Below are 14,127 nucleotides of genomic sequence, written 5' to 3' on the forward strand. Positions count from 1 at the left end.
CAAACCATTCGCCCTTCGGGCTGATGGTTTCTTTTTCAAGAATCAACGCTTATCCATTGTATATATATCACTGATGACATATGATTTCAATAATTTATAAACCACTTTACAACTGCTTGAGATGGCTAAAAAAAATACAACTGGTCGGTTATAGTGAATTTTTGTTGTTGCAATATGTTTATAGTAAATTTCAAGACCAATAAAGATTGACAGGGTAAACAATTCCAGCTTCACATGTATAACCTGACAAGATAGTAGTAAGTGTCCTACCATAGGGTAATACCATAGAGAATACAAATTATATAGTCGATTCAGATAAGGATGATTGTCAAAAGACCAACAGACAAAATTCCACAAAACCTGATAAGAAAACTGTAGATTTGAACACTAATCTATTCAAAACCTTAGTAACTCAATTTATTGTATATCTCCCCGTCCGGTTCCACCTATGACAACCTTCAAGTGTGTGAGATCAGTTGATATATACATCTGTTGAAGAGTCACAAACGATGATAAAATATAAATAATGTCTTTGATTACATAACTTGTAATACTCTTTCCGTATTTCATAACATTTGAAACCAAAAGATTTCTGGCCCTGTTAGTTATTTTCGTTAATAACCTGTCTTTGTTCTTTTTTTTATTATTAACAAATAATATTCTACCCTTTTTATAGTGAGAAAGAAAAAGTACTGAAAGAAAACGCTCCTCTGCTATTAGGTATTTATATGCGTTCCGAAGAGTACACAAAGTTAAAAAGAAGACTGAAAATCATACAGAAACACAGTCATATTGTAAGTTTATACAAGTAGTTTGTTTATAGATATAAGAAGATGTGGTATGAGTGCCAATGAGACAACTCCCCTTCCATGTCGCATTTTGTAAAAATAAACTGTTTGTCTTTTGTCGCGGTTGTGTTTTAACCAAAACTGTAACCCTGTCTTTTTGTTGTTTTGATAACTTAACATGCTTTTGACTTTGCAAAGCTTAAACTTAAATTGATCTTTATAATTAATTAAAGAAAGAAATCCGTCAGAATTGAATTTTCGAAATAATGTATGTCCTTCCTTTCTTTCAGCAGCTAGTTTACAATAAATCAAGTTGATTGATTAAAAAAAGGAAGACCAGATACATATGTATTGGCAATATGATTATTGTCTTTTAAATGAACACATATATGTTTTTTCTATTTAACATTTTTAACCTTCTTCATGTTCTTTAAGTAAATATTTTAAAATTAATAGTTGACACTCTAAAAGCTTCATAGCCGTACAAATATATTCATGTTCAACGAAACGTGTATGTGTTGTATACAAATATTCCAAAACAAAATATTATACATGTATTAAATCCCTTTTAGATGTTTCCGAGTAAAAAACTTCATGTATGTGTTTTCATTAGTACTAGTCTCTGTTAATCATAATCAATATTAACATCCATCTTTGAGTTTTTGGGAGTGTGTTTTGTCTTTAATGAGTTTTGAAAAGGAAAACGCCATTAATATTTTTTCAGTTGTAATGCGCCAGACAATTTCTCAAAGCTGTTGGTAAAAGTCTTCACTTTTCTATGTTGTGTTTTGTATACTGTTGTTTGTCTTTTTGGTCTTCTTCGGCTCTAGCATGGCTTTGTCAGTTTTTGGTTAACATAAAAGATTGAATGTCCTTTTGGTGTTTTGACCCTCAAGTTTATGTACATGCAAAACTTGATCATTAAGTTTATATGAAAGGTTACATTTGTCAACAAAACTTTGAATCCAATCGTATCATTGATGAAAAAATAAGACAATTAGCTTTACAGTATAATTTCCAACAGAAAACGTCCAAACTATGTGCACAAGATAAATTAATTTTCAAATGTAATAGTAATACATCAATTGATTATGGTACTAGTTATGATGATATACATATAAGGAGATGTAATAGTATTGTAAATGAGACAACTAACCTCAAAAGTTCAAGTGAAGTGGATGTAACAATGCACTGAAACTTATAATGGAAATTCTGTTTATTTGTAGATTACAATTTTTGATTTAAACAACAACAAAAATTACAAGCTTGAAGATTTTGTAGTGAAAGCTATAATCAAAGGATGGTCATTAAAGGAGATAAGAAGTAAGTCTGTGTTATTTGTTGTTTTTTTTTAAATTTCTGTCACTATATTATCGTAGTTTTACAAAGAAAATATTTTCCATGTACATAGGTATTACCGACTGAAAGACTATTTACAAACTGTTATCAATTATTAAAACTTAAAATAATCAATAGTTGTAACCTTTCTATTCAACCAAATATCTATGGATAAAAATATCGTATATTCAATTGTTAAAACAATATATCGACCCCATCCAATAAATTATCTAGTTACAGTAGAGAACCGTTTGATTATTAGAGGGAATCCGAAGTTCTTTATACTGCAATTAGATATCTGTTGTTTAAATACACTCGATACAAAATCGGATAAGGATACTGTCGTACTAAAAAAGGGACACCACTCAATCGATAAAAGATTCATAAAAAATTAAAGTATGGTTTGTTTTTGTTCAATCAATAATAAATGTGAAATAGTGAAATAATAATTAGCAGCCAAAATGGTTCCATTTTGTCAAATGAGGTTAAAATATAATATGACTTATTCACTTGCAAGTGGATAAGTCGACCTTGTTAAATCCGTATTCATGTGAACTTCAATTTAACTCCTTAACTAGAGATGGACAACGCATGCTTTGTACGTGTACTGTTTATTCAAAGGAAAGGAATGTCAACATTGGAAGTAAAACAAAGATAAATCATTTGATGACTGATTCGATCCACTAAAAATCTTTCTTCTACATGTAAAAACGACGAGAAACATATATTTTTAATCTAAAAAATGAAATTAAACAGACCTATAAAAATTCAAATGCACGTGTTGGCTTAATCATCAGTATATTTATGTTTACATCGCTTATATGGTCATCTGAGGTTAACTCGATATTTAATTAATCTAGTCTAAAATACACACGAAACGAAACTACATATTATTGACCTTATGCTCTGTAAACTGTTTATTTCACACTTTTGATAGTTCCACCAACACTGATTTATCTTATTTCACTCTATTATTAATTAATTCCATCCATAATTTTCATACCAAAACCCTGACAGTGTCAACGCCGTTATTTTCTTTTTTTCACTCTTAATAGTAGGAAATACTACTGTATAGGAAGAAAACGTGTTACGTCTAAGTCTACCTAATTTAATATTGAAAACGCCATTTAACAAAACAATTGTGGTTGTGAATTATTTATTAAGATAAACTTTACGATCGATAAATGAACCAAGTCCTTACAGTTTAACCAAATAGAGGCTATAATTGATAATCTTGCAAATGCGCATTTTAAATACGTAGAAAATAGAGTGTTTTCTTTCTTCTATCAAGGATACATTCTATTCCCACTACGTATATTCAAGTACCGTACATGTAAATAGTTTACGATCGTGTATACATTAGTCGTTACAAGAGATTATATATATTTTTAATTTCATTGTGCGAACCAAACAAAAGTGCTAGTAAATCATGTTTATATAGAACAATCTGAAAATGGTCTCCCTCAGAAAATCTAGTAATTATGATAATAAGCGTATACTAGCATATGAAAGAAAAAGTAGGAATCTGATTTGCGCTATATTAATTACTAATAAAAGCATATCACTTGTGTTATTCACTTATAAAAGTCCTGTAGCATGTAAAACAGTACATTGACAGACATAAATTTATAAAACTTAATGCAAATATATTACTGCATAGTATAATGATTTGATTTATTGGTACATATAACATGGCTCTTTAATATAAGGACTTGATTTTACCTGATTAGTCAAAAATGGACTATATATTTTTAATGATTTCTTTCATTTCAGATTCATCTGCGAATTTAAATGACAAAAAGAAAATTTCAGTTGTAATGAACAACGTTGAAATAGAACGTATGTCAATTTCTTAATTGGACTATTCTTTACACAAATAATTTTATCAAGTTATCTTTTGCATCATTTAATTTTTCATTAGGTTTTGTACTATAGAATAGTTATCAAAGGTATCAGGATTATAATTTAACTACTATGGAAAATAGATTCCAGTTCAACTGATAATCAATCATTTACACGACATAATGAGCTATACTATCTTGATGTTTCAATATATGTTCGACCCTTGTGTCTTGAAATATAGGTACTTCTAAATGATATTACAGTATTATTCCGTAATAAGCAAGTGACAATGTAATGAATGTGTTATCAATAACGACGTCACAAAAGGAAGCAGTGATTTAAAACCTTCACGCCTTTATATATATATGTGTCAATAGTTAAGTTATTAGAAAACTTAAAACATTTTATTGCTCGATGAATGCATGTCTCCGGAATAAACACGAAATTCTAGAGGCAACATGTATTTACAAGTGTTTGATGAGGCATGAGTTGAAATTGAATTGTTAATAAAATTGCTATTGGAAATGGGGAATAGGTCAAAGTGACGACAACCCGACTATAGGGCAGACAACAGCCGAAGGCCACCAATGGGTCTTCATTGTAGCGAGAAACTTCCGCACCCGGAGGCGTTCTTCAGCTGGCCCTTAAAACAATATGTATACTAGTTCAGTGATAATGGACGTCATACTAAACTCCGAATTACACACAAGAAACTAAAATTGAAAATCATACAAGACTAATAAAGGCCAGAAGCTCCTGACTTGGAAAAGGCGCAAAATTTCGGCGGGGTTACACATGTTTTTAGAGATCTCAACCTTCCCCTATACCTCTAGCCAATGTAGAAAAAAACAAACGCACAATTATACGCACAGTAAAACTCAGTCTAAGAGTAGTCCGATGAACAACGCACAATTATACGCACAGTAAAACTCAGTCTAAGAGTAGTCCGATGTCACATTATGAAACAAACGAAAATAAACAAAATGACAATAATACATAAATAGCAACAGACTTCTAGCACTTACTGGCATGCTAGCTCAACACCTCAATTAAAATTGAAAGATTATGTCTTAACAATATAAAAAGCCTTATGTCATGATTACCTCATATGATTGGAACACGCTCTATTTTCTTACAGGTGCAGCTGGTTGTCTTATGGAACACTTTCATGTAGCCCCTGGCTCATTGTCACTTTATTTCTACATTGCATACCAGTACATACTAGAAAGCTGTGAAATAGAAAATAAAGAAAAGGTAAATATAATATATATATATATATGATATTACTCAACTACTGTTATGAAATAATAAGTTGTAAATGCATTTTTGTAAGGGAACAAAACTCATATTTGTGATAATAATAAAAATAATATAACAAAAAGAACTGATAATGTGATTCTTTATATGTGCTTTTTGTTATCAATATAACAACTTCCGAGAAATATATTTACACATCTGGAAAAACATTTGATTGCATATCAACACGCAAGTAAAGGGTAGGAATGAATTAAAGAAAGCATATGTTTTATTTTTTTGGGTTAAAATAGGAATTAGAGTTATTCTTGTTGGAGGCAATCATTGCCAATAGAGTAGATTATGTATCCACACTTATTCAACATGGGGTAACGTTTGATCGGAATTATATGTGCCGACTGTTTGACGAGGTAAGTGCAATACGCTGTTTTAATTATTATTATTTTTTATTAATTATATAGTAAACAACTTATTAACAGGCATATTTGCGTTTGATTTCTGACAATATATTATAGTGTATTTAAATGAACAATACAATACATTTCAGTCTGATTTGTTGAACATTCGAATAGGGAACTCTTCTTCAAATTGTTTTTAAACGATTTTATAACAACAGTTGTTCTTAAGATTTGGTAATGTATTCGCAGGTTGTTATTTTTTTTTCATTTAGAATTTGATTTGTAATTTGTCAAGCGAATAAAGCTCAAAATAAATATACGTTTTATTAAAAAGGGTGAACGTATTGCGTATCCCTTCCTAAAATCAATTTACTGTCGAGAATGGAAACTGTGGGGGAAAATGACACTTTTGCCACCATCTGACTAGACAGTGCATATGTTTTTTAAAGAGATGCAGAAGAACTCAAATGATATTTGGCCACAAATTGATAATGCTATAGTATATAAAAATGAAATACGATGACAAAAAATGATATCAGTTAGTATTGTTTTTGTAGATTTTTGATTGTCCACATTGTTTTAGTAGAAAAATCAACACTCCAATGTAATTGTTCCACAAGCAATGTTAAAATGACACATATTAACTGATCTTTTCTGCATTTAATCTTCATGATCATTTTTATCATTATATTTAGAAATTCAAGTTTAAAGAGGGCAGAACGATAGTTCTCAACACAAGAGAAAACACACTTTTGATATTTAAGACTGATGGAATTTTGTATCTGATGAGTAAAAATAATCGAAATTAGTTTCTCCCATATGAAATGCAGTAGTTCATGAATCAAAAAAGCGTAATCTTAATTGACAGCATTTGAACTGATGTAACTTATGCGTTAATTAACCGACGTCAAATAATTAGCAATTAATGTTAAAATCATAACAATTTGTGCTGTTCTTTTATGTAATTTCAGACTTTGAAATGTGACGGATGTGATGCAAAAGACTGCAGGAGGATTCATGCTATACATTTCGTACGATATCGATTTATGGACCACATATCAGATTTATTTATATTTATTCATTTCATTATGATATGTGCATTTTAATTTCAGTGTCGTGTAGTACTTCTTTGAAAAATATACCCTACAATTTGCAAAGAATCATGACCGCCTTAAAATTTTGCTTAACAAAGGAATCTTTCTGTCTTTATAACTTTACGATTTTAAAACAATTACACATTTATGCTAAATGATAGTCCTCAATAATCTCAAGTGTATGTTATAAAAATCAAACAAAAAAGTCACCAAATGTATAGCTTTTTTTTAATGAGAACCATGAGAACCAAAATCACAAATCTGCAAGAATACCTAATTTTGATTCTGTTTATTACCGCTTAAATATGATCGAATGATTGAAATGGCTATGAGTTCAGTTGCAAGTATTGCAAGCATATACAGGACGAAAACAAATTAATAATAATAATAAAAAGTATAAAAAATAGTATGCGAAATGCATTTTTAAGTATCAAGGCACAATGAAAAACAATATTTGATAGAGTAAATTTCTCAAATAATCTTAAGTTTAAATAAATCATGAGTGGTTGGCATGTACACATAGAAGATAAAGTAATGAGGTTCGAAGTATGAGCTGCAATTGTTTGTTTTAGAAATGTTGATTTTTTTAGCGAGTGTCTACAAAATGCTGTAATGGAGTATGGTGCACCTGCAATGAAAATTCTAAGAAATGCAAAATGCACTGTAAATATGAAGAATGCAAAAAACAGAATCCGGCTAGTAGCAGAACCAAAAAATGTCAAAAATGTAGTCGACATAAAGACGATAATAATAAAACAATATGTCAAGCATTGCATGATTTACGACAGAACGTGCGAAAGATATGTCAAAAACTGCTTCATTATCCTAAAGGTAAACAAATCATGAATAAAGGCAAATTTTTATGAATATGTCGATGAGAGCATATATGATCTGTCTACTTTGAACAGAAATATGAGACATATTGCAAAGACAGAAAATTCAATTGCGTTAGCACCTATTAGTATGTTATTGTAATGAAAAAAAAGTTTTTTGCTCACGACGTAAAACTGGTTCAACCCCACCACATGTTGTGTTTGTACCAATTCGTACTATCTAAATGGCGTTATTTTCCTTGTCTTTGTTTTAGCACATTGAATTTGGGAGGGGTGGAGGACAATTGTATAACGCCAAAAAATATATTCGATTTTGGGGATCTCGGTGGCGGAGTGATTTGAGTAACTCATCTACGTGGTCACCATTCTATAACACTATATATATCTACAAAACTTTGCTCATATTGTTGCATGATACAGGGTAACATGGCCAACATTCAAAGTGCAACAAAAGTGGGAGAGGAACATATCATTTAATAGTGAGGCTAATACCAATCATGGGTAAAAAGACATACAGACGTCCAAAAACTAAAGAAAAACTTAAGATAAAAGAGGACGAAAGGTACAAGAGGGACAGTCAAACTCATAAATCGATAATAAACTGACAACGCAATGGCTAAAAATGAAAAGGACAAACAGACAAATAATAGTACACATTACACATCATAGAAAACCAAAGAATAAACAACACGAACTTTTCCAAAAACTAGGGGTGATTAAGATAACGTACTAAGAATACAGCTTTTCAGACTGCATATTTCAATGTGTTTATTTGATGTGCTACTTAACAAATGTTTTCATTTGATATATATAAAAAAAAAAAAAAGACTATGTGATATGATTGCCAATGAGACAACTCTCCACAAGTTACACAGAAATTAACAATTATAGGTCACCGTACGGCCTTCAACAAAGCCCATACCGCACAGTCAGCTATAAAAGGCCAAGTGTTAATATAGTAAAGCTATCACAGTTGGAAACTGTTATATTTGAGTTTGAAGGATTTGTCACTTTTCAAATATAAAACTATTGGAATAATACTTTGTCTGCCGCGTCAACACACTTGACGTTATCAATGTTATCAAATACTGTATTGAACAACATATCGTTCAATTTTGCAGAAGCTTCTTACATACCAGATGGACAAGCACCGATGCGAAAGTCTCTACAAGCAAAAGACTCCAAGCGATTCAGTGAAAAGATGACAGATGGTAATATAATTATCTTAATATTGTCGTTTTTAATTTGGGCTTAGTTCTATCCACTGTTTAATTTTAGGCAACTGTGCAAAGAACAGAATCCCTGACACAATAAGATATAAAAAAGAAGATGTGGTATGATTGCCAATGAGACAACTGTCCAGAAGAGACCAAAATGACACAGACATTAACAACAATGAGTAAAGCCTATACCACATAGTCAGCTATAAAAGGCCCCGATAAGACAATGTAAAACAATTTAAAAGCAGGTCCTTACACAAAAATTAACCTAAAATTGATTTTTGCAATTGTATGTCAGCATATGATTACAAGGATAACGGATCATATCTTGAATCGTCTAATTAATAGATATATAAAATGTGAACATCTGGTTGGAGAGGTAGAAGATATCAAACTGACAATGGCATTGCAAATTAAAAGTGTACACAAAGCATATACCGAGTAGCATGAACCAAACCACATAAGGAATTTAATGTTTTTTGAAATAGACAGCTTTATATCTATTCATATAGTTATTTATCTAATGTATTAACGACATTTATTTATTTAATTTTTCTAATGTATTCAATTTATTCAGGATGTTCATTAATATTTTTTATCTCATCAATGCATTTTTCTAAGCATTAATTTTTTCTCTCATGTTTTCTCAATATTTATCAGAAAATACTCTTTTTGGAATACAGCTGTTACTTGAATGATTAATTTCTTAGTATTGTTCTTTGTATTTATTAATATTATTAATTCGTATATTTTAACACATTTGATTCGTTTAGGGATAGTCACATATTAAACTATATTTTCGAAGGTAGAGAGAAAACGGCGGATAGCAAAAAGCATATTGACCGGCAAAAAGCATATTGCACGGTTATTTTTAGAATATCTAAAAACCGATATACTTTGTGACGTCATGTAATGAATTTCAGGATACTGTTTAACGTTTTGAAACAAATGATACCTGTGATCGATTATTTGACGACAAAAAAATCTTCAAATACATAAGATGTAAAAAAAAAAGTAAATGAAATAACAACTAATATGTTGTTATTGTCAATTCACAAGGACACAATGTAATATCTATAAAGTGCCAACAAACCTAAATGACGATTTTGATACAAACATGGTCGAAAATTAATAATATAACAAATATAGCCTTTGTATGAGGTCAATACAGGATATATCGACCCAAAGAAGTATATCGACCTCGGACTTCGTCCTCAGTCAATATACTTCTTTCAGGTCAATATATCCTTGTATCGACCTCATACAAAGGCTATATTTGTATATTATTATAATTATATTCTAGTTTAATAACTTTCTAAATTGCTGAGCATATGTTTTGATGACACAGTTATCGTCCTTTGATTTTCGTTGTAAACAAATTGAGTCCCTAGTAAGGACAGTGTACGACCTACAAGGTATTTTTTCAAACACCTTCTAAATTCATTTCTATATTTTTCCTGCATTAAATAGGAAGAAGGGGGTTAAAATTACATGTTCAAAAGAGTGTGGGCCTGTTTTGGTATAGTTGTGATTTGGTCAAGTTTTAAAAGGTCAAAATTTAGTATTTTTAAAGCCAAAATATCTATAGTGAACATATGTACAATATATTAACGTTCCGCGTCATTTTTCTAAAATGATTAAAAAAACCTGATCTCATTGGTATATGTGTCGTGTACATGTTGCGATTTTGTACACATCATACATGTTATAACATGTACGAAATATTGGTTAGAAACGGTTTTAACTTGTTCAAAAATTAAGAAAAATCTAAATGTAGCAGAGTGCAAATGTAGATTTATTGAATAATAAAGAACAACAATCCATCGGTCAGAACGTGTTTTTTTTTGTCTTTAGAGGAAAATGATTACAAAGTTTCAGAAATTTATGCCTCATCACTTTTGTTGATGGCATGATGGGTTTTCATGTAATTGTATGTTTTAAGCAGTTTTATAAGTGTGACACTTTTTATAAAAAACATGCATTTCCTTAATGACAATACATTTGTTACTTGTAACTAAATTCATTTGTAATTTTCAAGAACAATGCTTTAGAATTTAGCGTAATACTACCCCCTCGTTTTATTGCATGCAAAAGCTTATAAAACAATGTCTCATATGCTTACTCTTTTAAAGCACTTGAGCGCTGAAATTGTTTTCATTGAAAAACGCTTCATTATACATATCTTTGGATCTACTCTTCAACATTTTTGGCCCTTAGCATGACTAATATAAATGTATATCTCAAATTACTACTTTATTCATAATTTACAAGATAATTGCATGAGGCGAATGTCATTGTGATGTTTAAAATATATATCCTCTACTTTTAAAACAGGGTATTGTTTGTAGAGAAGGTGTCTAATGATGGTCTTATGATAGTTATCAATTTATAAATTTCATTCAGTTTCCTGCTAATTTTTTGTAGGTTGACGGATAATTATGAGTTGTCAACAATAAACCTTCAATATATTGATTCTTAGCAATGATGCACCATTTTATCCTTGAACCGGATCATAACCGATATAGTGACTCATCTTTGCTAAAAGAGGGACGAAAGATACCACAGGGACATTCAAACTCATAAAATCGAAAATAAACTGACAACTCCTGGCTAAAAATGAAAGATGACAAACAGATAAACAATAGTACACATGACACAACATAGAAAATTAAAAAATAATCAACACGAACCCCACCAAAAATTAAGATCATCCTAAATCAGCTTTGAGACAAATTCTGAGATATATCCATAGAAAGCCATAAGAGGATCATAAGACATGTCCAAAGATATATATTATGACAGGTCTTAGGAATGCTTCGTTATACTGACCCCTGGACATTAACTGTGTCAAAAAAGGACAAACTACCCTCACATGAATATATAAAAAAAAGTGATGAAAATACTATTGAGGTTAATAACATCTGTTACAATAATAGAAACATATCTTTATTTTTTTAATTTGTACAAGTTAAAACCATTTTTAGGCAATATTTTGTACAGGTTATAACATGTACGAGTACTCTTGTACATGTTATAACTTGTATTTTTGCATTATACAAGTTATCATATGTACAATAGTTTTGTACATGTTATAACTTGTACACAACATATGCACTCAGGTCTAAATTTCCTGATCATGTATTTTACATTTCATAGCTTAAATGTAAACTTTAAAGTTTATTATTCTTCATACCTATCTTGTGAAAAAATTGACAAACGAGTTTAAATAATGTGACTATACAGAGACATACGTTAAGCATTTAATTGTAATTCTGGAGATGACCTAAAAATTAGACTCCCGTTTTGATAATCCAACTTGACAAGCTTCATAAATATAGAGATGCCGGTTTTTTTCTTTCAACCAGAACACACCGCCTTGTATCATGTATTGTTAGCATGGGCGATATTTGCACAGAAGGAGGATCTAGCATTAATTTTTTGGTCAAAATGTGAAAATCCTTTATGTAAGTATAGTATATTGGAAATTTGATTTCAAAGGTTTGTAGATATACATGATATTTGATGCATCAATACTGCAAAAAAAAGTATATTGGACAAATTTATTTTATCCAGTAAAAAGAAAGATATTAGTTCCGCGAAATGTAGTAAATTATTGGAAATGTCCCGCTCGAATATCAGGGTTTCTAACGAACAAAACTTTGAAGCTTAGATTTTTACTGTTCAAGAGTGTTTTTGCCGTCAAATATTTTATGGTCTACCCTGGCTAAAATGTGGAATCGTGCTTTTGTTATAGAAGCATATATTTATTAGTACGCATTATTTTTGTCTGAACACTGCCATTCTGCAGGGTAATTTGACTTGCTTTAAATTAAGTGAATTAGCTTAATATTAACGTATTGCGATTTATATGCTAGCAAAATAATATGTTATAAATCAAACTTTCGGAACCTTTTACACACTGATCGGTTGTTCCACTATGTAACCTACATTTTCTTTTTTGTTTGTTTTTACGACATTATATATTTTTTCACCAAATATGCTTGTTACATTGATACTTAAAGAAACCAAGCTTTCTTTGTATATCCTGTAATATTCAACTGATTACCTAGGATAGTAGTCAGCTGCTTTTATATACACTTATATGTTTTTTGTTTTATTTTTATTTTACTTTTACATAAATGAGCTCTTTAGTTTTCTCGCTTGAATCGTTTAACATTTCCATTTTGGAGCCTTTTAGAACTTACAATCTAGTATCGGGTTTTCTGTATCGTTGAAAGCCATACGGTGTTCTATAGTTGTCAATTTCTACGTCAATTGGTCTCCGGTGGAGACCAGTCTCATTAGCACATTTTCTTCTTTTGATATTATCAGATATTTACTGACCACCCGTACGCTACGTTTTTAAAAAATAGTATCATGGTGAATAACTAAACAACAAGTGTCTTTTATAGTAGCAGCAATAATGGCAAGCAGCATACTGAACACAATGGCTGAAATGGTTAACAGTGCAAAAGATTTAAAACTCAACAATGATCTATTGAAACACTCCAGGTAAATGTCAGCTAGTATCATAGTATCAGCCAACTTTGTATACTTTAATGCTCTGATTTAGATTAAGATGTACGTCTGCATATTGAGAAAATAAATCGAAATTGCACGATTATCAAGAGCTTGCGTTTCCTTTCATTATTTCTTATAGAGGGTTGCTGCATACAAACATACTTCCGAATAATGCAAAATATATACGATTATCTTTTAGAGCATCATCTATTAATGCTTAAATCATCAACATCAATAAATGATTTCATGACTGTATTACTTAAACTACAATATTATATAAACATAGAAAAGTACGTTGAGAAAGTAAAACATTGACCATTAAATCTAAAAAAAAGAAGATTTGGTACAAAAATTTATGATTGCCAATTAGACATAAGAGACCATAGGACACGCAAATTAACACATATAGGTCACTGTACTACCGGGAACAATGAGCAACGCCCATACCGCATAGTCAGCTATGAAAGGCACCGAATGACAATGTAAAACAATTCAAAAGAGAAAAATAATGGCCTTATTTATATAATTATGCACAAACAAGATTGTGTCCAAAGTACACAGATGCCCCACTCGCACTATCATTTTCCATGTTCAATGGACCGTGAAATTGGGTAAAAAATATAATTTCCCTTTAAAATTAAAATTATACCATAGGGAACATGCCTAATAAGTTTCAAGTTGATTGGACTTCAACTTCATCAATGAAGTACTTTGACCAAAAACTTTAACCTTAAACTCTCATTTTTATTTTCTATGTTCAGTGGACCGTGAAATTGAGATCAAAAGTCTAATTTGGTAAAATCATAAAGATTATATCATAAGGAACATAAGTACTTAGT

At 30.5% G+C, this 14,127-nt stretch overlaps 1 protein-coding gene across 2 annotated transcripts in view; it reads left to right on the forward strand.

The window, feature by feature from the left end:
* LOC139518984 (transient receptor potential cation channel subfamily M member 5-like) overlaps nt 1-14,127 on the forward strand; it is a 36,676-nt gene that overhangs the window by 10,135 nt on the left and 12,414 nt on the right. Inside the window, exons 6-15 of one of the 2 annotated variants that reach the window (XM_071310694.1) lie at nt 677-794; nt 2,015-2,111; nt 3,900-3,965; nt 5,107-5,222; nt 5,516-5,632; nt 6,592-6,651; nt 7,305-7,545; nt 8,669-8,758; nt 12,133-12,231; nt 13,180-13,279. In XM_071310694.1, the coding sequence (XP_071166795.1) occupies nt 677-794; nt 2,015-2,111; nt 3,900-3,965; nt 5,107-5,222; nt 5,516-5,632; nt 6,592-6,651; nt 7,305-7,545; nt 8,669-8,758; nt 12,133-12,231; nt 13,180-13,279 (1,104 nt within the window). The remainder of the gene's footprint in view (nt 1-676; nt 795-2,014; nt 2,112-3,899; nt 3,966-5,106; nt 5,223-5,515; nt 5,633-6,591; nt 6,652-7,304; nt 7,546-8,668; nt 8,759-12,132; nt 12,232-13,179; nt 13,280-14,127) is intronic. The other variant, XM_071310695.1, reaches the window with a different exon arrangement.

The sequence above is a fragment of the Mytilus edulis genome, chromosome 4 (genome assembly GCF_963676685.1).
Source record: "Mytilus edulis chromosome 4, xbMytEdul2.2, whole genome shotgun sequence".
NCBI classification, from domain to species: Eukaryota; Metazoa; Mollusca; class Bivalvia; order Mytilida; family Mytilidae; genus Mytilus; species Mytilus edulis.